The sequence below is a fragment of the Osmia bicornis genome, chromosome 5, assembly GCF_907164935.1.
Source record: "Osmia bicornis bicornis chromosome 5, iOsmBic2.1, whole genome shotgun sequence".
Classification (NCBI taxonomy): domain Eukaryota; kingdom Metazoa; phylum Arthropoda; class Insecta; order Hymenoptera; family Megachilidae; genus Osmia; species Osmia bicornis.
In genome coordinates this window covers 8610643-8635991 of record NC_060220.1, presented here as the reverse complement: position 1 = coordinate 8635991, position 25349 = coordinate 8610643, and the positions used below count along the sequence as shown (strand labels likewise).

Here is a 25349-nt window from a genome sequence, read left to right as displayed (position 1 = left end):
TCCACAAGGCAATCACTCAATATTAATATTTATAACCAGAAGTCATTTCTAGAATGCTGTACCGTAAGTTTTTCTATTCACCCTTGCAACCCTCGGGCTATTCTAATTGATTTTTATCTCACTTCCGCGTCAGTTCGAAGAGATGATTTATCGAGGCAGAGGAAAACGTACAGTTTTTTCTTTGTAAAATGATGTTTTAAGAGCAGTCACATTTTAAGGTGAGATTACGTTAAGTATATAGGGTGAGACATTTTAACCTTTAAACGCGATTATATTATTCTTGAAATTATTTGTAAGGGTGTGCTAAAATTTTTACTACGAATCGAAAAGACCCGCATTACGTTATTTGCAAGCAACCGCAATGTTAAGCGGTGTTTCCACCGACCTCCCATTACCATATCCAAGAATGGAACGCTTCATCGATCCGATCGCAAAACGCGCGGGAACAAATTGGAAGGAGCAGTTGTTGAGCCGAGAACCGGAGCGATATAGAGAATCCGGAGCAGCTAATTAGCGTGTTACGGACAAACGAGGGCCCTGATACCGTTACGTATCTCGCGAATGCGAAATGCTACGCGGCGCAACGATAATCATCTAATGATACATACACAGGTGTGTACATACGAGGGGCACACGTGAGACGCACGTTTCTCTCGACCGCGACGGCTCTTTGTACCTTCACTCTCACACCTTGACCTTCTTCAACCGGGAAGTCTGATCTCCTTGATGCGGAGGACAGTGTACCACGCGTGTGCGTGTGACTGGGTGTCAGTTGTTCATTGTGTTCCTATTCCCTGCGCTAATTTAGATATTTCCTTCCGCCCGACTAGCGACAATTTTTTTTTTTCTATTTTTAATTATGTTGAAAGTAATTCTCAGGCAGATGACGTCCATTAGTATATAAATAATTACTATTAAATAATTTGTGCCTAACACATCCATGATTTATTATTTTTTTTAATAAGTTTAATGACGTATCATCTGCATAGATTATTGGCGACGACCGTCAAAATTAATTATAAATTAAATGTTATTATAATAAAACTAATATATGAAAAACTAAAATTCCCTTTAAAGATTGATATAAAAAATGCTTTGCCTGTATCATAAATTTGTAGGGTTGAAAAAATGAAAAACTCACCGGATGAGAGTTGATTCGCTGACAGTATCTCGTCTTCTCCAGGCTGAAGACGAACTTCCATTTTTCGCAGACGTGAGTGCAATTCTCTTGTGTGAAGAAAGAGAAAGAGGGTGCTGGAAATTGCTACCAGAGCGACTAGCTCGATGGTTCTGAAAAGAAATAACAAGATTTTCGATTAGAATTAAGAATTGAGAATGAGAATAGTAAATTTCCAAATTTCAAGTATTTGAATTATTATTAAAATGCAATTATTATAAAACCAAAACATAGGATAATACTCCTAATAAAAAGAATGAAGAATATTATAATTAAATTCTAATTAAACAATATCAGACATTGGACACTTTTATTGAAACTAATAGTCCTGGTCCATCCCCAAAAAAATTCTAGTTACATAAATGGATGTCACGTATTAATCATCGACTACAAAAGACTCGAAGATGAAACCATCCATCTCGTCCAACAAAACTCCCCAAAGAACGAATAGATTCAAAACGACAAAATGTTGAAAAAACTCGTAGACGTCCCTTTTTCGAAATGAATGTGTCACGAGCTGGCTGTCATGTGGGTTGTCGGAGCCAGAGGAAACAGGGCATGGCAAAGTCATCTGTCTCGTAATTGATCATCCTGTTCGCGAAGATGCTTCACGTACGACCTGGTTTCACCGTGAGCAAGTGTTCCCCCGTCGACCGTAAAAGGACAATCGTCACCAAGGAAATGCAAAATGCTTTTAGCAGAATTCGAAGAACTAAACGTTTCTTAACAACTGGTTCTTAGTTCCTGAGTTTGCGAAATGAAAGTACTAATTGAAATCTCGTAAATTAATATAAATTGTTGGGTCGAAAATGAATTAGTTCGAAAGATATTCGAGGGAGGGAGATCCTAATGGTCTTTCCCTAAGATATCTTCTAAACTAATCGATTTGCAACCCAAGCTCCTTAATACTTTTTTATTGAAAAAATTCTAATAAAATTCCTTAATGCAACCAGTGATCATCAGGGCAGTAAAGGTGTTACCTAATAACATCCGTACTATAATAGGATTAATAAATGAAAAATTACATAATATGTGAAATGGTAACGGTTTAAAATGACAAGTTTTATCACCACACCCGATGCCTATCCCTGTTGCAGAAGAACAAACAAGGGTAATAAAAATGCTGATCTTTGTTCCCTCCCTGGATACGTGTACACCTGAAGAAACCGTTTCGATGTTCAGACGAATCACACAATCACGCGAGAGAAATGAACTCGTGTGTTCAGATAAAAGAAAACAAGAAACGAACGGTATCGGTCGCGAGACGTAGTGTCAACGACACATGGACGAAGGAACCGTAAGCCCGTAGAAACGCGTTTCTGTATAATAGACTATGGAACCAGGTACACGAACGACGAACCATCCATCCTGTATAACGAGCATATCTGAAGACCCGATTAATCCACATAATGGACCCGCATCCTTCTAATCGCACGTTCCAATTTCACGAGCTACAATAATCCACACGTGTAGTGGCCAGTAAAGAGGTCTCAGGGTCAAATCGTTCGATACCTGAACGTTACTGGAGATCCTCATTTTAATTTTATAGATATGACCTGCCTGGTTGGTTAGGCATACTAGACAATAGAACCTACACTAACAGCTGAAAGTTCGAAATTACTATTTAATCTTATGGTTAGTTTAAAAATAAGCAAGGTTATCACAGCCCAATTATTCGAAAAAGGCTTAAATGAAGAATGAATAAATGTTTCATAAGAGTGTTTTTAGAAGATTCTATAAAATTTATAAAATGAATTCAGTATACTGAAACAATGGAACAAGTTGATCATTAAAAACTTTTTAAATAATTATCATGAAATTCCTACAGAAATCTGAAAAATCCTTGAGAAAATTTTTAACGAGCCTTTTGAATATTAGCAGAAAATTCTTGGCAACTCTATACAAAATCCTCGATAAATCTTTTAAAAAAATCTTCAAACAGGTATGTTGCTAATTAACAAAGCACTTTACGTGATGTACTACTTCACAGGAATTAAACAACCGAGCCTCTATCTCAAGGAACTCAAAACATCTAAAGATTACTACTTATAGATAAAGAAACAGTGTACTTAAGAATGTACAATTTATGAGTTAGTAATTGTTGTCCAGTTACGAATATGCCTGTGTTTCTCGAAATTCTTCTAATATATTTTATTAAAAGGTTGGGATTAATACTGGCTGGGATATTGTTATATTTTCTTTCAAATTTTGTTAAAGTATCTATTCATGTTTGCATGAAATGTAGCCTCTTCAAATGGCTACTTTTCAACGTTCATCTAGGCTTACTGTTGAACTGCCTTTGTTCTTTCAGCCTGTATACGTAAGTACATAAGTACGGTTCCTATGTTTTATGCAGCCTTAGGTACAATTGACATGACGTTTGGTTATTTATAATGAGTCTCAGAACGTATTATGAAAAGCAAACTCGAGAAGGATAAGAAATCTAGCTAATTCAATGCTTTAATACTTCATTGTACGGTACACGTGAGATTTAATGCCACGCTTTCTGAGGATACATTACTGCTAAATCCTAATTTAAAGTCGATGTTTCATCTGAATTTTTCTACAGCTTAAAAGAAATATTTTCTTTCTTTCGAGTATTATTAGAAATATAAAATAATATAAAATTAAAAGAAAAATTTCTAATTTAATTTATCCGAATAATTGTACTTAAAAATAAAGGTAATTGGCTTTACCATTTTATACAGCTTAACACAATAATCCGTACCTCTCATTGTCAGTTTTCAAAGAAAATCAACCTTACGCGAGTCTCCGATATTACTCTCAATTATTTGCAAATTATTCTCCACAATACGGTTCTTTCTTCTCATGTAGCACACTTCCGCTTTTCGTTATTACATTTCTATAGAAACGATCGCAAGAACAGCGATAGAGTCACGAATAGAGAAGCCGCGTTTCCCCCGTGTGGAAAAACGTCGTCGCATCTAACATGCCAGGTGTAAAGACCGAGGAAACATAGTGCATTTTCAGCGAACCAGACCTTACTTCGCGTGATTTTAATAAGGTCGCCTGAACACCGCGAAAACACTAGGTGTTGTTAATATCAGCACGCAAGCTGTTTTAACGCGAGCGTGATAACTAGAATGTGTCCTAAAAAGGCTGTAACAATTATGCTCATTAACTCTCGGACGGCGGACCGTGGAGAGAGCTCCAATTTTCATTTAATTGTGTATTTCATATTATTTTTATTTTCTAAATTTCACACAGCTCCTATAAAAATTATTCCTCTAACATATAAAACACTTCTGTCTAAGAATTATACGTTTAACTTTAGTTAATAAATTATTTTAAATTACATAACAATCGATTAATTAAACGCCAATCACAATGGTAGCGCGATTGAGAAATTCATTCACAAGCTCAGACAATAGTCTTCTTCTAATCTCAGTTCTTTATCCTTAAAGGTGAACGACCAACTCCGAAGAGATGAGCACGTATAAATCTAGCCATTAACGAGAATCGAAAGTTACATGTTGTATTAATGATATTACATGGGGAGTAATAGTTTCTAAAAACAACGATATTATGGGACTACCATTATCGTAAACTCTCACTGTCTCTCGGAGTATGGACACTGTCCATACTTTCTTCGGTCATTTGCATGCACTTCCTTTGGTATGTGAAAGTATTCGGAAAGCAGCGCGTTTATCGTTAAAACAAATACACTTTTCACTTAGAACAACGCAAAATGCTTGTAGTGTACATTTCAGGTATGCTAAAGACAAATGGAACAAGGTATGTTTACTTAACAAATTCTTAACAAATTTACTGCCGCAGTAAAAATTGATAGTAAGACACAGTGAAATTTTCATTCTATGACCAGATTAGGGGAGATATAAGAGGGCTACAACCCCGGATTTTCCGTCGAAAATGCATAGGGTGTAATTACAACCCTGTATATGTAATTGAATAATCTAATCAACATTGAATTATCAAACGCGCTATTGTGAATCATTTGTAATCGCATCGATGAAAGAAAGTAGCCGTGGATATCCAGAGGACACGATGCACGAACGAATCGACAGCTCGTGAGTCTCGTACAGTTCACATTATTCCAATGTTCAATCAACGTGATGGATCGATTTGTTCACAGTTGCGGCACTGTGCAGACCTTGCTGAATGACCTTTAATCCATTACATCGACCCTGCTCACCGAGGAGATACATCTAAACGTCATTTAGGAATGTCTCGGTTCCTTTTCCTCCTACGAAGCTTTTAAAGATGGGAACTTGGATAATTAGGAATTGACACGAGTGACAAATTTCACGAAACTTCGTGGTAGGTTAAAAACACTATAGAAAGAAGAATATTCTATAGAGATCAGAATATTAAACGAACGTTGAAATATTTTATCGGGAAGCTAATATTGATCGACTAGTTGTAGTATCTATAACTTTAAAACGGTGAAAGGTAGAGAAACGTTTATTTATTTAAGGAAGACAAACTTTGGAGTGACTGTACATACATCACAGTGAAGATCATAATAAAATCAGTATCTTCATAAAATTGCAACGTCCAATCAAGAAAGTCCCCGAATCTAATCTCAATCACTGTGCAGATAATAACCGATGTTACCTCAACTTCTCCCTATTAATCCGACTGTGCCTCTTTCCCGTTGATCTCTGTGAATCCTTCCGAAGCGCAGCTAGCGATAGAAGATTGTTTAAGTTGTTAATGATTCAAGAGTTTCTGCAGAAAAAAAAGCTGCTCTTCGTCTATAAATCTAACGCGCCTAAGCACACTAACGTTAGAAAAGACACTTATCTGTTAGCGTTCGTTCGCTGAACCCGTCGGTATTCCGGGGTTAAGCACTTTAACGCGTCGAACGCCGCTTGATAAATTGATTAGAGACTGGAGATTTAAGTTCTCACGCTTTGTACTTATACTAATATTGATTTACTCGAAAATAAGTAGTATTATCAAAAATTTATAAGGTTAGTAATGGTAGCTCCACAAAAGGGAGGGGGCGGTAAGAGGAGCACCCCTAAAGCGATAAGGGTGCACCTAAAGAAATATTAAAATATAAATTACAAGATAATTTTAAATCTTGTAAAAAAGGTATACTTATGTACTCTTATATTTTTATACACCCCTCCACCCCCGAAAAGGGCTCCTGAATCCGCCATTACTCACGGTCCTGGCACAACTGTATCCTATTTCGAAAACCTTGGAATTGATTATTTAATGGTTTTAGAATAGTAATTGATGGGTTGTGATCTGACAACCCTAACGTGACTACCCTAAATTATCACTCTGGCCTAGATAAACTGTAACGGTACCAGGTAAACGAACCCAAACACTCCTGCCGTTAACCAATGTATCTGACCACTGAGTGGTCGCTGGGAAGACAATCTCCAATCTACAGTTTGGTCAAGATAAAGTTAGATACCGAAACTTCGTGTTGAAACCTGTTTACTTAGGAGGACCTTTACTCTGTGTTGCACTAAGGTTCCTCTAAGGATCCCTTTAAGGTCCCTTAAGATCCGTTCAAACAACTTAATAATTCGGCGTATACCGTTAATATCAAGTGCAAACAGATTACAGTACACAAATGATTCATCAACGATTTTCTCACTTAACTCGTGATGGAAACGAATTGAAAAGGATGCGATGATACGAGGATGCCGACAGTATGAATATTCAACGACTTGTTACATCATCTATTAAAGATCTGTCGTAACTAGGACTCGTTATTTACTGCTATTATTAAATTTTATTGTTTTGGTTATTAAGACGAGAAAGTATGTGCTAATTTGAAGAATAAGTGAATATTTGGATTTCCAATAAATATTTTCAGATTTTCTATTTCATTTCATTAATTTAATAATGACATTTTTATTTATAAACAGTTATGAAAATCCAAATGTTAATAAATAACTGCTTTCAGTATGGGCAGGCATTGAATATCGTACAATTCACTTTTACTGAATAGCATCGTATAATGCAAGGAAGAATTAATTGGTCACAAACTTCTGAACAGTACCTATTGCATAATGCTACAGTTGCATTTCAAAATGTTGGCCACTCGAGTAACTCATTTCAACAAACTTTTGACCAGTAGTTCATAATGGTACAATTTCGTTTCAAAATGTTGCCCACTCGAATATATTATTCCCAGCTAATTCGTTTCAACAAACTTTAGAACAGAAACTCGTAATGAGTACAAATGCGTTTCAAAATGCTGGCCATTTGAGTAATTTATCCTTATGACAAGTAGACAACTACAGAGCTAATATTATCTTTTTTATAAATAGTAACTAACAGAAAAGGAATCTAATAAAATAATATTAGAATATTTCTATTAAACAGGAAGTTGATAAAGATAAAAGTCAAAATTCTAAAACTTGATAACAGAATTAAACTTCAAAAAGTACAAGAATAAGGGAAGAATGGGTAGCCCCAGAAATTTTAATATTTTGATTTTTCCGGCATATAGAAAAATAAATGGCAGACGAGTTATAATTATAGTTATAAGAATCCAGATCCGCGACTTCTTCAACCCTCGGACGGCGGACCACGAAGAAACCCCCAATTCCAATTTAACCCATTCTTCCCCTGATGAAAATAGAGCAAGAAAAAATGAAATCATCGACACTCACCTTTTCGGAACAGGCACCCGCCTGTGTTTCCACACGTTGTCGTTCAGCATCCTATCGCCGTTTCTTTTTCTTCGAAGATCTATCAAGGAACAATGCGCGCTGTTCGTCGATCGGATCCTCAGATCCGAGACGGTCGAACGCGGCTCATCAAGCAGGAACAGCCACCGATTGGGCTCATGTATTCTTTCTTCCGACCAGTTAACCGGATCCTCGCCAACTAATCGTTCCAATTGATCACTGAAACTCTGAACGCCGCACTCGGAACCGTCCCCGATTCACTCGCGGTCTACCGAGACGGACGTTCTTCACCCTCGTCGAGCGTACTAAGATCGATCGTTTCACTTGTCCGCTATCGAATCCTGAAAATGATTCATCGAGATTTCGTCAATTGTCGCGGGAAGAGATCTCATTTACCCGATCGAGACAGCTGACAAGATTTTTCACAAAGATTTTCTGTCATCGATCACCGGGCTAAGCGAGGACAGCTGATCAGGGTGGATTGTAGAGGGCAACGCGTACGCACAGTTGGCTGGTCAGCACGCGACTGGCGAGCACCAGGAATATTCCGTACGAGCATACCGCTCGTCGACCCAGGAGACGACACGCGATACGCTCTACTCCGCGCTCGCTCCGTTACTCAGCTCCCTCGTAATGCGATTCTACTCCACATTCGCCGCGCCGCTTTCCCCCCCACCGACCTCTTTCACCGCGAGAAAGGCGCCACTTTCTTGAAAGATTGCCGGTACAAAAAGGTGTTCGACCCCGAACTTACCATCCACCTGGACTGATACCCGGCATCCGAACCTTTCATCTTTTCTGCCATATCACTTTTTACACATCGCGATACCCCTAGGCAGATGTTATTTGAATAAACACCGGATTAATAACTAGAAATACCTGGTAAATTATATGAAAATTATAATTTCGCTGTCATAAAATTTATTACTATGTATAGCAATTAAAAAGAAAAAGGTTTTAATTAGCCGAGTGATGGTGAAATATATTGCTTAATAAATTTTTTTCTATGCTTACGTGCAACGTGATTTCCGTTCATCAGAAAGAAATCTTAAATATAAGTTACAGTAGATATATACCTGGAGTTCCAAAGAAAGGGAACATGCAGAATGCTCGTCACTTCCGTGAATATCTTCAGGAGAGAGGCACTTTCGAAGAAAGAGGTAGGGTTGATGCTACTCAAACTCCAATAAGGTGTATATAACTTGCGAGTGTAATATATCTCGAAGGTGCTATTAACCAATTTTAGCATCACTTGCATAATTATTGCTCACATCAATCGGTGTAATCTGAAAAAGTTTTGATTGGTCAGTAGAAGAAAGTTCATGGCAAAGAGCAAATGTTATGTTTCGCCCCTAGGCGTTTCTACCGCCTTCAAATTATGAAGCTTTTAATAATTAGGTACCTCTACTGTTTCAGATGTACGGAAGACCAAACACTTAACTCTTCGTCGACGTAAGGAGTTTGGATTTTGGGCCGAACAAACGAACCTGAGTGGGTTATAAACTACACCCACCAGGCGTTTAAGGCCCGGGAAAAGGGAAGGAAGGGTGCCCGAGGAAGGGGAGGACTACCGTAAGGTCCAGGCACCCCGGAAGCTCGAAACCAGTGAAGATGAAAGGGTTTGGGACATTGCCATTTTCCTCGGAGAAGTCTACTCGATACCTAGAGTACCTACATAGTTTTATATTTCCAATGCTATGAACAATTTTCGATTTTGATTTAACATTTAAAAAAATTAATAGATAAATGAATTGTATCTTATTATGAAATATAAGAACTTCTTCAAAGTTAGAAACATATTATACTTTGAATTTTGTAAAAATCACATAGCTTCACAAATATTTATAAATATCACACGCAGGCATGTAAGCAACCACAAAAATAAGCATGGTAAAATAATAACAAATAGGAAAAATATATCAAATTCACGCACCGTCAAAAATTTTCAAACGGCAGCAAAACAAAGCGATCCTGCAATGTCACTAATGTTCCCTCGACTGACGAGTCACAACGTGTGCGGTGTCAAAGTCAGCGAGCAAAATAGCGTGTAGCCGTTTGATAAATATTTGTTTCTCAAATTTTCAAAAATGGCACTGTTCAACTAACATGGTAACATTCTAACACTATGTGCAAAGGTTGTATATATTATACTATTTAAAACAATTTCAGCAGTAATTTCATTCACGCTTACACCTCGTGAAACGAGTTTGCATATTGATAAAATTCTTAATAAAATTTTTATTTCTTTAACCGTGACGAATTTTCCCGTTTAAATTTTAGACCATTAACTTATTTTGTGGAACACGATGTATTTCCTTAAACCGGATAAACTAGCATCTTGGGTTAAATATCTCCATTCCATGAGCTCGATTTTATCTTCTAACGCGTAATTTAACGGAATCGTCGATAATTAGCCTACAAACGATCGATTAGCAAACCTGTATAAATACGGCTTAGGAAGCATTCATTAGCAAGTCAGAAAGAAAAATGAAAGTTTCTAATCGCGGGAGTATCGGCGGCGTAAGAAAAAACAATACCGATCCTCGTCAAGATATACCATCACGTGTCACCGTGTAAATGCCGCAAATTATTTATGTCTATGTATTTTCATGCAAATCTATGATTAATTGCAACCGTGGATGAGTGAATTCATTAAAATATATAAACATTCCGTGGGAAATAAATTCGCACCTTTACTGGAATAATTATTTCAGAACGGTCATGGAAAATCATTGTAATTACTGTATTTTACCGGATTAAGGCGTGTACTTATCAATTTAATAGCGAGAAATCTTTGAAACCACCGTAACACTTTTGTTTATTTATTATTGTAATACAAGATTGAATAAAATAAAATGTTTTTAATAAAATATTTTTAAAGGTTCATTATTTTTATCTTAATTCGACATATTTATCTGAACTTAATCCAATTCTGAGGATATTTTCTTTTCTCATAAGAAAGATAAGAAATGTTATTATTTATGAAATAATGCGATATTTACATGTTATTTACAACAGGTAATAACATCCATTTAACCATACCTGTCGCAGATAACATTAATTTTACCAGCGGCATTTAAGTCCGCAATGATAAACAAGATTTTTCATACATTTTCAACGTTTTTGCAGATTTTCTGAACCAGTTTTTAGCCATGGATAATTAACAAGGTACATATCCCATTAGCAACGGTGTATCTCGTTAAACAACATCGATCGAATCCTTGATCTTGGTCATGATTATTGATCAACTTTAATTAAAAAATAATCTTATAAGAAGCTTGTGAAGTTGTTCTCTCGGTAATTTTATAAACGACGGTGAACGAGGAATTGAAACGAGTACTGATTGAATAACTGTTTCATCCGAGGATAACAAGTTACTCTTGCAGGAAATATTTCTTCTGATATGTGAATACTTATTGGTATGACAAGTATACGACAGCAATGATAAGTACACTCGCGAGCAAATCACGCTTCCCCGGGGGAAATGGTGATGTGCCAGGTTCCTACCCTTCCCGGTAGGCTTCTCCGAGGAGAATGACGAGTAGGGGCGGAGGCCCCGTATATATAGGTCTGCGGCCTCCCACCACTTGCGTATAAACGTAACGCGGGAAAATTTGAATTCATATTTACTTTGTTATTCGTACTTAGCAATTATATACAAATTATTAAAACTTCGGAGCGGAATTGTATACAGGGGCGTAACTATAATTATTTAATAAGGGGGTAAAAACTTTTCTTATACCTTACTGTTAATATAGTAATATTTATGACCACGATAATATTAAGTCCAATTCTACTTGCACTATTGGGTATGCGCATCCACAATGAATTCGACGAAACGATAAAAATTGATGATTTTACAGTTCGCGTAATTAAAACAATTCTCAGAACAATAACGGTGATGAAAAACGGGGAACGATCGTTCACGGAAGATAATATACGGTTCGTTTCGGTATTTCAAGCCCTTCAGCGATGTTTCAAAGCGGTGTCTGATACCGAACGCGACTCTATGCGCGCAAACTTAATTAACTCGACGCGTCTACAGGTATCGAGCCTACGCTTTTCTTTCTCGAGATATACCACCGTGAGAGAACTACGAGTCTGAGCGTTTGCCTCTCTTGTGTACTACGTAATAACCACGATCCGGTAGGTTTCAGTGGTTCTCGCCTGAGATTTTTCAGTTCCGGAAGTACATCGACCCCGGGACATAGCTCGTCCCCTGATCTGGTCACGAACATTTCAAATTGGTCGTAGAAATACCGCCTGCGGCCGAAGAATTTATATCCAACCGGCTTGGGGGGAACACCTTGAAGATTCTTGTCGAACAAAGTCGAATCACCAGCTCGAAACGCGTGAACGTTATAATGGTGTTAGCAGCTTGTTTCCGGATGAACGAACGCCCGATTTGGAGCTGCTCGATTCAAACGAGTCGTTCCTTCGATGCTGCTTGTTATTGTGTACAAGATATATATTGGCCGGTACTTTCAATTTTTATATGCAACCTGGGAATAAGGTAAGGGCATTCTCAGGATTTAACCCTTTGAAGTATAGAATTTTAGAATAAAAAGGGGTCCTTGTTGCAGAGAAATTTAATTCTTATAAGAATATAATAAGCGTTCTATGGTTCAATAAGTGTTAATAAATGATTATTGAATAGGAATGTACCTGCACAGTATGAGACAATTCTGTTTGCGGAAAGAAGCAACCGATGCTGTCCGTTAGACAACGTTCAACACGATCCAATAGATCGAGCTGTGTGCTCGACGATCCAGGCTGTTCCTCGTCGAACGAGTTCGATCGATCGGTCATGCTTAACCGATCGTATAATCGATCGTGAGACAGTCAGGAGGCGAGCGTATCATCAGAAGTGGGGCTCCTTGCATCCGGAAGTATCGGATCGACGTCTCGATCCGAGAAGTAACGAGTTCTTGAAATTGACCATTGATTTACTGACCGCTCGTATACGCCGCTTGTTTGATCGAACACCACTGGAAGATTCCTTTTCAAACACTTTGACGAAATAAATGGTTGGCGTATTATATTACAGTTATGTACAGACTGGAAATGCATAATTTGATAGAAAAATGGGATTAAAATCGAAATATGTTTGATTATATGTACGTCTAACACCTGTGATCATTATTCATAAATCATAGAATATTTACTAATTTTTACGAATAATTTTATGAATATTCAAAAAGGTATTTGAGGGAGTAGGTGGTAGAACGTAGTGATCTCTCCCTAAGATATCTTTTCAACTAATGAATTTTCGATCTAACAATTTTAATACTTTTTCGTAGAAAATTTGCTACTTTCTTTATATTTTTTGTAAAAAATTATAAGTATTATAATAAAATTCTCAAAGTATTTTACACAACTGTACATACTTGTAAACGATCAGAAAACAAATAAACAATACCAAAAGGTAAAATTTATAATTTCAGAACACCTAATAACGAACTCTTTATCCGAATTCTTCGAAACCTGACAACTTTCCTCGAAAAGAATGCAATCCATACAGAAGCTATTGTTTTGAAGACACACGATTGAAGTTTACGTCTGTTTCTTTGCATGGGTCGAATTAATAATAGATTCGATTCGATTGAAAGAACATCTGGAACAGACGTTTTTACTTCTAATAGCTTCGACAGCGAGTTTAACGAAGCTCCGCGAGCACATCCTCCTCTTTTTGCCTTCTTTGACATTGCCTCCCACTCGAACTGCTAAATCGACAACATACTCGCGTTACCTGCGTGTACGGATCTATAGATTCCTCGAACACACTTAAAATCCTCGGGATATAAAGGCTTGCAAGACCTGTTTTCGCGATTGCTGCGTCCAGAGGAATCCTGTCGCGAGCTGCACCCCAACGATAGACACCCAGGACAGTCCTTTGAGTCTACACTTCTGCTCGATCTTCAGACTTCCATCGCTTACAAGCTGAGAGGTAAGAACCTATAGATCATATTTTTCAACATTTTTACCCCTCTGTGCCGACATTGGAACATTTTTGATAAATTTATATTGTGTAAATTGTGTTGAAGCTTGTTCTATAAAATATAAGTGTTGGAATATGATAAGTAATTATTCCGACTATAATCAGAAAAACCTTCAATTCAATATTGTAGTTTAATATCTTGGAATTAATGAAAATTATTATAATTATCTTGGAAAATTGATACAGAGTGAATCAATAAATACTACTATCTGAGATTACTTGTTATCCATATATATATTTTATTGAAAAATGTTTGAAGTGAAATTTATTGTATTTAAAGAACCTGATCAAATTGATACATTTTAATTTTTTCATGCTATAAACTTCACTTCGAACATTGTTTTATAAATTCAATAGATAAATCATTTCAAGCAGTAGTTTTTATAATACTAATTCACCTTGAATAAAGAAATTTTTATTAACCGAATCTCAAATTTATATTTAAATCCAAAAAAGGGGTTGAAATAGGATTAGATTTAAACCAGAAAAGAAAATTCAAGTGGAGACTAAGTTGAGATCAACCCTTTGTTATATTGTGTTACAAATATGCTATATAAAATAATTAATGAATTGCAATGAAATTATAGAACACATAAGCTTGCAAATTTGTAAATAAGATCTTATTATAAATAAATTTCTGAAAAAGGCAAAAATTTGATTATTTAGAAATGTATCTTTTAAAGTGAGAATTAAGAAGGCTATGCAACAAAGGGTGAACAAAACATTCTCTGCTGATAATTTTGAATTATTTTGTTCTTAACTCCCTACGTTGGGAGAAACACATTTCATTTATTTAGAAATTTGTGAAAAATAAGGTGTAACGTTTCAAAGGTGCAACCCTGGTCTTTTCCTAGTCCTCCCATGATTTCTCTTATCGTTAAGTTTGAAAATCCTGATTTCAAAAATATTTATACATTATATTAAAAAATAAATTCTTAATAACCACGATGTTTCAAGTTTCAACAAACGAGGTAAAGAAAAAAATAAATATACTTTTCACTACGAAAAATTTGCAGAAATTGCAAAATCTTCGTTTCAAGAGAAAATTAGCATCATAAACGTTTTAAAAACCCAGCTCTTTCAGTTTAATTTAATCATTACATAGATTTACTCTTCTCTAAAGCCTACGATTGCTTGACAGTAACTAGCACCTCGCTTTACCACCTTGAAATTGCACAAGCCATAAAAAATGGTTGAAAATAAATAAAAGGAGCTTCACAAGTTCGATTTCAAGAAGTGGTTAAACCGGTTATACGATACGCGATGCAAGTCCCCTTGCACATGCAAAACAACCACCATAATGATTTTGATAATCCTGATGTCCCGAGAAGATCCATAAAACGGAAGAGAAAAAAAGAAATATTATTTTTTAAATTCTGAACTTGCCAGGTGACATCCACCACCAACTTCCAGTTGCTGTGTCAATATACGCGTATAAAGACAGTTCACCTTGAAACTCGGTTGCGCTTACCCCTTTCAAATTTTCCTATTAATTATTAAAAGAATATTTCAAGAAATTTAAATAAAGATTGGATATTGTATCTGAAGCACTTAAAACCAAAAGGATGCAAAATTTTAAAAATCAGCCTGAAACTAGAATTATAATAAAATTGTGGCTCTCTCCATGGTCCGCTGTCCGAGGGTTAAATCTAAAATTTAAAAAAATGGCATTTATATTCATTTGCTTCCAAGTGCCACATTTGAAAAATTAATTCTTGTTAAATATAAAAAAAGAATTTCGAGGCCACCTCTTTCTTTATACAGAAAATAAAATCTGAAGGAGCTTGAAATATATTTTTTCAGATTTCTCAAAATGCTACTTCCCATACTTTTCCTTCCTCTGGTGGCAGCCGTGCCACTGAAATCGTCACTGAGCAACTACATTATCGACATCGATAATGGAATCCTGAAGAACGTTCAGTTCAAGGGCGAGGCCGTTAACGAGCTAGACCTATCAGGTCTGGGGATACGCAGCCTGGAGAAAAACTCTTTGGATAACGTTCCAAACCTGAAATCCCTCAGCTTGGCGAACAACTCGTTGCAGTCGCTTCCAGAATTTATGTTCTCGAACCTGACGAACCTGGAATACCTGTCCCTGGCCGAGAATAGACTCAGCAGCCTGGAGTACCTGTTTATCCGCTTGGAGAAACTTCGAGTCTTGAATATATCCTGCAATCCCGTGATGCACCTACGTCGAGGACACTTGTTCGGTCTTACCAAGTCCACGACCATTTTGACCGAAGGCAACTCGCTGTGGAGCATCAGTACAGGAGTCTTCACCAATTCCTTCCTGAAGGACGAAGAAGAGCTGAAGCATTTGGAGAAGATCAAAGCCGAGGCTGACATCGACATCCAGAACGACGAACCTGAAAAAGACTTGAGTTTAGTAACAGAGAACAACGCCTTGAATATAAACGATTACATCCCCTCGCAAACGAAGCTGATCTCGGTGAACAAACTGAAGCTATGCATGCCAGAGAAGATAGTCCTTTCCATAGAACCATTGGAAGATGGCAAAACTGTTTCAAATGGATGCATCGAATTGCCCATAAATGAAAAGGACAGATCCCTGAATCTTCGTGGACTGGGAATCAAAGGATTCCACGAGGGATGGTACCAGTTGCAATACCTGCCAATCGTGTCCTTGGACCTGGCTAACAATGAAATCACAGAGATCACTAAAGAATTATTGAACGATCTTCCCGAAGGATTGATCTATGTTAACCTTATTGGCAACAGAATCAGAGGTATCTGGAGCCAGGTGATTGAAAATAGGTACCTGAAGATGTTGAACCTGAGGAACAATCTCATAGAGAAGGTCGAGGAAGGTGCATTCCAGAAGACCAACTTAACAGCTCTATTCTTAAATGGCAATCAATTGGAGGACCTCTCCTTCGCTTCCAGCCTGCCTCAGACTCTGACTGAACTCGTCCTATCAGGCAATCAGATCTCTTCCATCAGCAATGAAGCCTTCTCAGCGCTCTCGCGACTGGTCTACCTGAACCTGGCCAACAATAAAATCAGTAAGCTACAGGATGACGTATTCAAAGGTCTGACTTCCCTTCAGGTGCTCATCATCACCAGGAACGGTATAACAGAAATTGAACCCAAGGCATTCTGCGACCTGAAGCAGTTGACCACCCTCTATCTTCATCGTAACTCTTTAACAGAGCTACAGAAAGGAACCTTCTCTGAATTGGAGAGCCTAAAGGACTTGAACCTGGCCTGGAACAAGCTGATCAGAATCACCAAAGACACCTTTGCTAATCTGCCACCAACCCTCGATTTCCTCCACCTCGATTTCAACGAGATCAATGCTCTCGAGAAGGGCAGCTTTTTGAATGTCCCCAGATTCACTTTGTCCCTGACTGGAAATAAGATTTCGGACATTCCGCGTGGAGCCTTCGACCTGCCCACCCTTCGGGACCTGCATCTGAACAACAACACCCTGACAACCATCGATGGCGATAGTTACGAAGGTCTGCCTCAATTGAAGCGTCTCTGGTTAAACGAGAATCAAATCAGGGAGATACCGAAAGGATCCTGCAAGAATTTGGGAAGTTTGAATATTTTGGATATCTCGAGGAATCCGTTCCAGAAATTGCAGAATGGAGCTCTCTACGGGCTGAGCTCGATCAGAGGAAATTTCTTGTATATTTATAATAATCAGCTGAAGGAACTACAGGGTGGTGCATTCGAAGACATTTAATTGACTGATGAAATATTGACGACTCGCGTATTTGCTTTTTATGTTAAGCTTGATGTTAGGATACGACTTTGTACTTGATGTAAAACGATCTCTTACGGTTGTGCTTTAATCGCTGGATACACGTTCTCGATTATGATATTATGTATTTCTGCTCTCTACGTCTCTAACATGTATGTTAATCTCATATCTTTAACCAACAGTCGCTTCATATTCATGTCACCGCAAACCTGCGCATATATGTATGTATATGTTGTCGAATCTACCTTTTCGTTATTGTGCAAGAACCGTTTAGAGAAAATAAAATTGGATATTTAAGAAGATCTTCTTGATTTTTAACACCTTTTTTCCAAACATTTGTATTCAAAATCTTTTAACACTTTTTCTTTACTAATAAATTATAATATCTTTCTTAAAAATTTTTATTGCGTTTTATCCCTGACTCAAAATTAAAAATTATGTAATTTTTATTAGTTATTTTATCCATTCATATTCATACCAAGAAGTTAATATCACAACTATTTGAATATTTTCCCACGTTTCTAAGTAGAAATTTTTATTCATTGAATTTTAATAAATAATTCTGCAAGAAAAAATAGCCAAGTCCCAAGGTGAAAAGGAAACACAAGGACAACGCATAGTTTAATTACCTATTGCAATTTGTGGCATTGGTGGCAATGAACGTTTACAAGCATGAAATGCATTTGCCCATAAAAGACTTGGGCCAGCTTAGCAATGGTCAATGCAATTTTCATACACTGGTTTATACGTTCGCTTTCTCTCAAATATAATACATACACTACGGTTCAAAAGTTCGAGTACACCGATGGCATATATGTTTGGCATTTAATATTTTGTGTGCCATGCTAAAATCGTAGAACGTATTTTCTACTATTAACGAATATAAAAATGCACATCTATCCTTCAACTGTAAATAATAAACTTTTATGACACCTATACCATTCATGATGCATTATATTATAGTTCTATAAGTTCCAAGTATTTACAGTTTTATTCACTATATATTGAGTCTGAATTTTTGTTTTCCACGCATATTTATAATAAGAAGAGAAAACGTAAAAAGATTTTTTACGATTACCAAGTATGCCTAAACTTTTGACCGGTAGTGTATGTATACGTGCATACAATGCACAGTGCACGATGCATAAAATAAGCTTGCGGTTTACGACCGACTGATCTTGACTTTCACGAGAACCTTGAGATGCCGAAGTGTGACCGGATTTTAAGAGGATTGACACACTTTACGATCATCTTTTATGTTGTGCTAAACAGGCACCTTTGAATGGGAGGATTTTACATAATTTTTGAAAATATTGGCAAAGAAGCTATGAAAGTAAAATTTGATATTCCGTAAGAAGAATTTATTATTTTATTCCTCTCAGCTTTCGAATTTTTTAAATCATTCTCACTTGGCGTAGGTTGAAATTTTCGAAACGAAATTTTAATTTTCTTTTATGTATTTGCATTTTTGAAATAATTATATTTTTTTCTAATAATTAATTGAATAATTGTCGTCCCCGTTACCAGTTAAGGATTAAGAATCGAATACTCGTTACTTTTGGACAAGACTACAATTGAAATATCTCCATGTAATCTAACAATAAGCCTCAGGCAACATCATCTGCAAGAACAAGAGACGTGACAGCTTCTAATGTCTTACTCTCCCGTACGTCATCTCGGTATACATTTATGAATATGTATAACTGTTACGGAACCATAATCGTTTGCGAGGGCGTCATTCCCATCGCTATTTTTCGAGCAGCGAAAAAGAAGCGCATTCTCACATACCATCCGCTTCTCGTTCTATGGCGAAAGTCCCGGGCAATTTCGTGGCATTGACACTGTATACCCGGGTTCTTCACTTCCGGTTTAACCAACGGTACCTAGTAGGGTTATCGAACGTACGTCTCTTCCAGGACTATCGCCTGACGTCCCTGCGAAAACACGCACACTACGTAAATCACTAAACGCAACTCGACGGAGAGGAATTTTTAGCAGCTTGGTGGAAACATGACATACACTGCCATTCATACGTATTTGCCCGTTGTTAAAAGTACACGATGTAAAAAAACAGTGAATAGATAGCATTAGTATCGCAAAATACTTGACACGAACGGGCAGCAAACGAAAATTGCATTTTAATCAGGAGGACATTTCCTACATATTCACATAGTTTCATAATTTTTTTTAAATTATCCTTGTCTTTTAACAAATAAAATTTTCTCAGTTATTTTAAGGGTATTCATTTTTCTCCTTCTTCTTCTTCAAAATATCCTAATTTGTATAGTGTCCACAGAGTTTTGAATGGTGGTGTATATTTAAAAATATAAGAAATGCGGTGGAAATGAAGTATTAAGGAGAATGTAGGCCAGTGAACTGAAGGGGAGCGCAAAAAAGGGATGCCTGGAAGATGAACTAGAGAAAATGTAGCTTCACCGGAGAAAGATCGAAAAGAGTTCACTGGCCTTCCACGTCTCTGAAAGGCGCACGTCTAGAGAGTCCATGAAAAAGCACGTCTCGTGAATACATCAGTCTGTCTCCGCGGTAGCCCTAAATTCGATTTATAGCCAGCTCGTGAATGAAGAAAGCAATGTTACAATAGTAGTCAAGGATGCCGAATGCATTTTGATTCGCAATCAAAGACCTCTTCCATTGTCCGGTAACTTTGAACTATATCGACCAGTACCACTTCAACGTGACGAGAAAACAGACGATTCCTCTTCTGTTTGACACATTTCGAAGGATGCTTCCATGCCTATTTGGAACGTCCTTATTATATAAAGTGTTCTATAGGTTTCTATACAAACTTTGTTAATATATTCTACAGGGATAAAAAGTTCTTCAATTTATTAAATAACAAAAGCAATAAAATTTCTTCAAATTGTGCAAGGACTATAACATTATAATCCTTGTATACTGATTTTAAGATACGATTCAAGAAGTCAGAAAAATTGTATAATATTTAATTGAAACAGCATAAAATTATGATAATTGCGAAGAAAATATACTATGCATAATCCATTGGTATTTTGTAAAAAGATCATCGGGGTCAACCGAAACCGGTTTCGACCTAGATTGATCATTTCGAAACTACCCATCCCAGCTATTTCGCTAAACATTTCGACGAATAGCACTTTAGTGGATAAATAAAACAGCGAGCGAAAGATTTCATCTTCACGTGTGGGCGAGGTAAAAGTTCTTCCGCTGTTTCATGAATGAAAAACGTTCCATGTCATTCTGGGGAAGCACAATATAAAATTTGCATATGCGAACGAGATGAAAAATGCGATTGGAAATAAGCGGGACTGTAACGGATGGAGTATAAAACAAGTCGAGGAAACCTGTACAAAAGTACATACTTAATCCTTTCAATCCTGCCCCGTAAGATAGGCAACACCATATACACTATATGATCATTGGTGTAACTAGGCTTTTTATCTAGGGTTCCCTAGATTTACTAAAAGTGTCAAATAATCAATGTGGCTTAATTCGAAGATAACTTTTACTTATAATTTCATATAATAAGAATTTTACATTATTGTATATTTTATTTTTAATTGCATTTAGTTCTAAATGTATTTTCTTTGTTACAAAACAATTATTATTTAATTTATTAGAAATGGATAGTAGTTGAGACGATTTAAAGGATGCTTTAAGATACATGCTTCTAGTATTGCCAATGAAAAGTTGTCGTCCTTACTTGAAACACGAAACTGCTTGCAAAACTATCGCCCGGTATTTCTGTCCCAGCGAAACTGGACTCTGGCTTGAATTACACCAGACATCGTGTTGTACGATTTCTGAGATCGTAATGCACAATGAATACTGACCTGATGAAATACGCTTCCCATATTTATTTCGAACGACAAGATTATGAAACGTCGTATACCTTTCATTTGCGAAAGTCTTAAAATTTTTAGTAATTTCATTACATTTGCGTAACCGACCTACAATTGTACGATGACTTTCAAAATTACTATCTTCAAGGTTTCAACTCCTACAAGAATTACAATTCAATATTTGTAAATATTGTCACTGTATAAAATTATAAATCTGATTTAGAAAAATAAATGCAATAAAGATCTGCTGGCTTCGACTTCTGAATTTAATTAAAAAGTATAGAGGGCCCTGATTTTAATTTATATGCCTAGGACTCAAGAAACTCCAAATGAGTATCTGATAGTTTTTAATGTATAATTAATCTTTGCCATTGTCACTGATATACTCTGAATATCATTTGGAAATGAAATTTCAAATAGTTTAAATTTTATCGTACCCACGTGTCCTCTTTTGTGCGAATTGAATAAAAACGCAAAGACAGCTTCTCTTGTTCCAATCTGACATTAACATGAAATTTCGCAATCACTTCCGCATTCTCGAATCATGTACCATGGTGTAAGATTACAACGAAAGGAAAATGCAAATTTTGTGGCAATCGAAGGTAATAAAGACATAGGTAAAATATAATTATATTACAATATATGGAGCATGTTTCATAGAATGTCAAATATTATTATATTTATAAAAGGAACATAGATATTAAAATAAGTAAATAAGTAAAATAAGATTTTACGAATTGATATTTTTTTACTCGTTGCAATAATTATTGATGTGTGGAAAGGGGGCATATTTTGAGGGGTTAGGTCCACCAATCCCTAATCAATTACGCAAAAAACTTGACCAACAATAATTAATTCTACAGAAATGATAAAGTGAAAATATAATTATAATATTGCCTGAATTCTGGAATTTACATTCGACATCATAGAATTTCGCAACGTGGACGAATCAACGATGGGAACAATAAAAGAGTTCACTATGATTGTCGACTATGTTCTCAAGGAAACTGTTCGAAATTCGATTCGGTAAGATTCAATTTCACTTTCAAACACGAGTCAGAAAGTAATTCTAGCATTCGACATTGTGCAGGCTCATTTGCGTGTTGGATGACAAAAAAGTTGCTTTTCGATGGACATGCGACGAAATGCAACACCGAACACTCTCAATAAATTATTTATTTCATGATAAGAAAAATTAATAACGATGGGTAAATTATTTATCTAGACAGTACGCTCGTCGAATGATGGATTTACGTTCACTTTAAGCGATCTACCTGTTCCATTTACCGAATGATTGATGTCATTTCACAAATGTCTATAATTTATAGAAATCACAGTTGGGAACTGTATATTGCTTTTACAAATGAGCGAAAGTTGCATTTAAATGACGGAAAACAGAATCCCTGATAAATAACAATGAATAAAGGAATTATGAATCAATGTCCAGTTACTTCGAACCATATAAAGTAAAATCATATAAAGTTGATATTATAATTAAAGGAATAAATCAAACAATCCCGTTATTTCAAATGAATATTTGAAAAGAACTCTATTCTCATTCATAGAGAAATATTCTTTGAAACAGTAGAAACTAGATAATATATTAAACCTGTGCATACATCTGATAAAGCATAAATATTACAGCGACTTTCTGCCCTGAATCACAAGAACATTGAATCAAATTAACCCACTCAATATAACTGAAATCATGGTTGTAGTGTCATTGAACTTTCGCGTAAGCTGAATGAAAAAAAAAAAATTCCGTTAAACAATAAAATCCCTCCGCGGGATGTTTTATTGCACTGATAAAATATTTTATCTGTACCTAAGATTTAAAATATTCAACGATGTGACTAAGAAAAGCTATTACAATTATACCGTTACGCATTTTTTAAGATAAAAGATTCCCTGAGAAGTAATGCTAAATACTAAGTGTTTTAAATTACTGATAATAATCGTCTGCACTGTTTAATGAAACACTGACAAACTATTTAATGCAAACGAGAGGACGGATGCTACTGACCAACTTGTAATGAATATTTCCTTTAATTAAATTTTATTCATATATTTCCTTCATCATACATGCAATTATTTGGAGCACGTCATCTAGGCGTAAAACAATCGTAACTGAATACTCAATTACTATGTATATTTTGCGATTGAATAATTGCAAAATATTGAAATGAATGTTTTATTATTGAGTATTAATACCATGTTACATTTCGATAAAATGGATTTATACAATTTAATTTAAGGGTTATTCTTTGCTTATCTTTTTTTATGTTCAGGTAATTGTAATAATCACAAAAATAATGACCTCAAAAATATATGTATCATATTGTATAATAAATATATATATATAATTCTCATACTAAAATCTCAAATAAAATTTATATCAATCTCAAGTAACCATTATAAAATCTCTCATTCATTGATACATCCAAGTTTAACAGAAACATGCATTATATTTAATATAATTGGTTAATGCTTGGTTGTATATTAAATTACGATTGATTGCAAATTATAATATCATATGGAATGCTTTCTTCTTGTATAAAACATCAATCAATACTCTAATGTTACTATCACAGAACTTAAAATATGTTCTGTAATTCTGGTTGATGGAAGAACAGAATAACATTAGATGTTGATAGTAAGTGAGCACAGAGTGCTACTCTACAAACACATCAACTACAACCAGATAGGCATTCACGGAGGTTGAGAATCATGCCTGTTATTATCATCAGGTAATACTAAATTAGATGTTGGTTCGTCTTCAAATATACCCTCATCTACCTCGTCATCAGAAATAGTAAGTTCCTCCTGATACTTATAAATATTACTTATCTGACTGGATGGTACTACTTGTTCCTAAAAATAAAAATAAAGTAATTTTTAGCATAGTGTAAAGGTATTATTATACAAGCAATCTGAAACACTGTAAAACTAAAAGAGAATACTTGTATGATATTTATCCATTTACCTCAGATTCTGTACTTATATCTTGAATCATAGCATCAGCTTCATCATCAAACATATCTTCTTCTAATTCCTCCAAAGGATGGACTGGTAATTGTGCTGAACTTTCATTTAAACTCATAGTTACCTCTGGTTCACCTATAAATGTGTATAACTAAATGTAGCTCATTATTCATTAAAACTGTATGAAACATTTTTCTTTGTGTTGTTGCTTACTGAGAGGATCGTTTATACGGTTATCCAAATTAATATATTCCATTAATCTGTAGTTATTATTACTATTATCGTATCTACACTGAATTAATTCATGAGTATTTTGATTTTGTAATGCATTCATAGTCCTTGCCTACTTCGGCTGACAATATACTCAGACTGGATGGTCTACAAAATATCTATATGCACTAAAACATTAATACAATTAATGAGCATTTAGAAGTACTACGTATACAATGATATTGAATGATGTATGAGAAAACATGATCATGTAAAAGAATCGTTTAAACACGAATTAGGAAAATTTACTTTGAACTGTTATATCTAGCTGTTGCGAGACAACAACAAATATATCGTGATGAGGATCTCACGGATCCACTTTCTTCTTCAAAATTCATCATCTCGAGCGGATGACTCCGATTAGATTGACGATATCAGAATTCTCCGTCCTTCGCTCTGTTATTGTTAAAACTCATTAATCTATCAAACTTTGTTTGAAACATATAGAGCTATGAAATCTAAAAATGTGCTACGTCACGACGATCGTCGGCACGACGTTACTCTCCAGACATGAAGCTCACCTTTAACGAAACGTCGTCCCCGTAATTTCAATAACGTTACACACTATGAACTTAACGTAATAGTTGTCAACGCTATGACAAACGAAAATCACAAAACAATAATATTAACATCAAACAATAATGACATCACGCGTTTAACAAACGTTCGAATACTATGAGCTATGACAGGTTATGCGCATGCTCTCTTTAAATTACTC

General features: G+C 35.8%; 4 protein-coding genes and 1 long non-coding RNA gene across 12 annotated transcripts in view; 3 read left to right on the top strand and 2 right to left on the bottom strand.

Moving 5' to 3' along the window:
- LOC114872379 (heparan sulfate 2-O-sulfotransferase pipe) overlaps positions 1-12565 on the bottom strand; it is a 37800-nt gene extending 25235 nt beyond the window's left edge. The window contains exons 1-5 of one of the 6 annotated variants that reach the window (XM_029179511.2): positions 9749-9836; positions 8892-9101; positions 8570-8694; positions 7798-8156; positions 1142-1290 (exon numbers count right to left, since the gene is read on the bottom strand). In XM_029179511.2, the coding sequence (XP_029035344.1) occupies positions 1142-1290; positions 7798-7847 (199 nt within the window). In that variant the 5' untranslated portion in view covers positions 7848-8156; positions 8570-8694; positions 8892-9101; positions 9749-9836. Of the gene's footprint in view, positions 1-1141; positions 1291-7797; positions 8157-8569; positions 8695-8891; positions 9102-9217; positions 9487-9748; positions 9837-12480 lie in introns of those variants that run through there. The other 5 variants (XM_029179513.2, XM_046285930.1, XM_046285931.1 and 2 more) reach the window with 5 other exon arrangements.
- LOC114872380 lies at positions 11684-12839 on the top strand. Its single transcript, XM_029179517.2, has 2 exons — positions 11684-12328; positions 12473-12839. The coding sequence occupies exons 1-2, from the start codon at positions 12180-12182 to the stop codon at positions 12837-12839; spliced, it is 516 nt and encodes a 171-aa protein (XP_029035350.1). The 5' UTR covers positions 11684-12179.
- A 781-nt stretch (positions 12840-13620) lies between these two features.
- On the top strand, positions 13621-17840 carry LOC114872378 (leucine-rich repeat-containing G-protein coupled receptor 4-like). The gene is made up of 2 exons (XM_029179510.2): positions 13621-13762; positions 15617-17840. Exon 2 carries the CDS (start codon positions 15627-15629, stop codon positions 17520-17522), a length of 1896 nt encoding a protein of 631 aa, XP_029035343.1. The 5' UTR covers positions 13621-13762; positions 15617-15626; the 3' UTR covers positions 17523-17840.
- Positions 17841-21852: 4012 nt separating this feature from the next.
- LOC114872336 lies at positions 21853-23320 on the top strand. Of its 2 annotated transcripts, none has more exons than XR_003788750.2 (3): positions 21853-21981; positions 22243-22405; positions 22708-23320. It is a non-coding gene; the product is annotated as an uncharacterized LOC114872336 (long non-coding RNA). The 2 variants fall into 2 exon arrangements; XR_003788751.2 differs by having other exon boundaries at positions 22470-23320.
- A 98-nt stretch (positions 23321-23418) lies between these two features.
- On the bottom strand, positions 23419-25323 carry LOC114872335. 2 transcript variants are annotated; one of them, XM_029179425.2, is made up of 5 exons: positions 25153-25322; positions 24881-25027; positions 24575-24759; positions 24363-24496; positions 23419-24250 (listed from the first exon to the last, which is right to left on the bottom strand). In XM_029179425.2, exons 3-5 carry the CDS (start codon positions 24693-24695, stop codon positions 24089-24091), a joined length of 417 nt encoding a protein of 138 aa, XP_029035258.2. In that variant the 5' UTR covers positions 24696-24759; positions 24881-25027; positions 25153-25322; the 3' UTR covers positions 23419-24088. The 2 variants fall into 2 exon arrangements, with proteins under 2 accessions (XP_029035258.2, XP_029035259.2); XM_029179426.2 differs by lacking the exon at positions 24881-25027 and having other exon boundaries at positions 25153-25323.
- Positions 25324-25349: the final 26 nt, after the last annotated feature.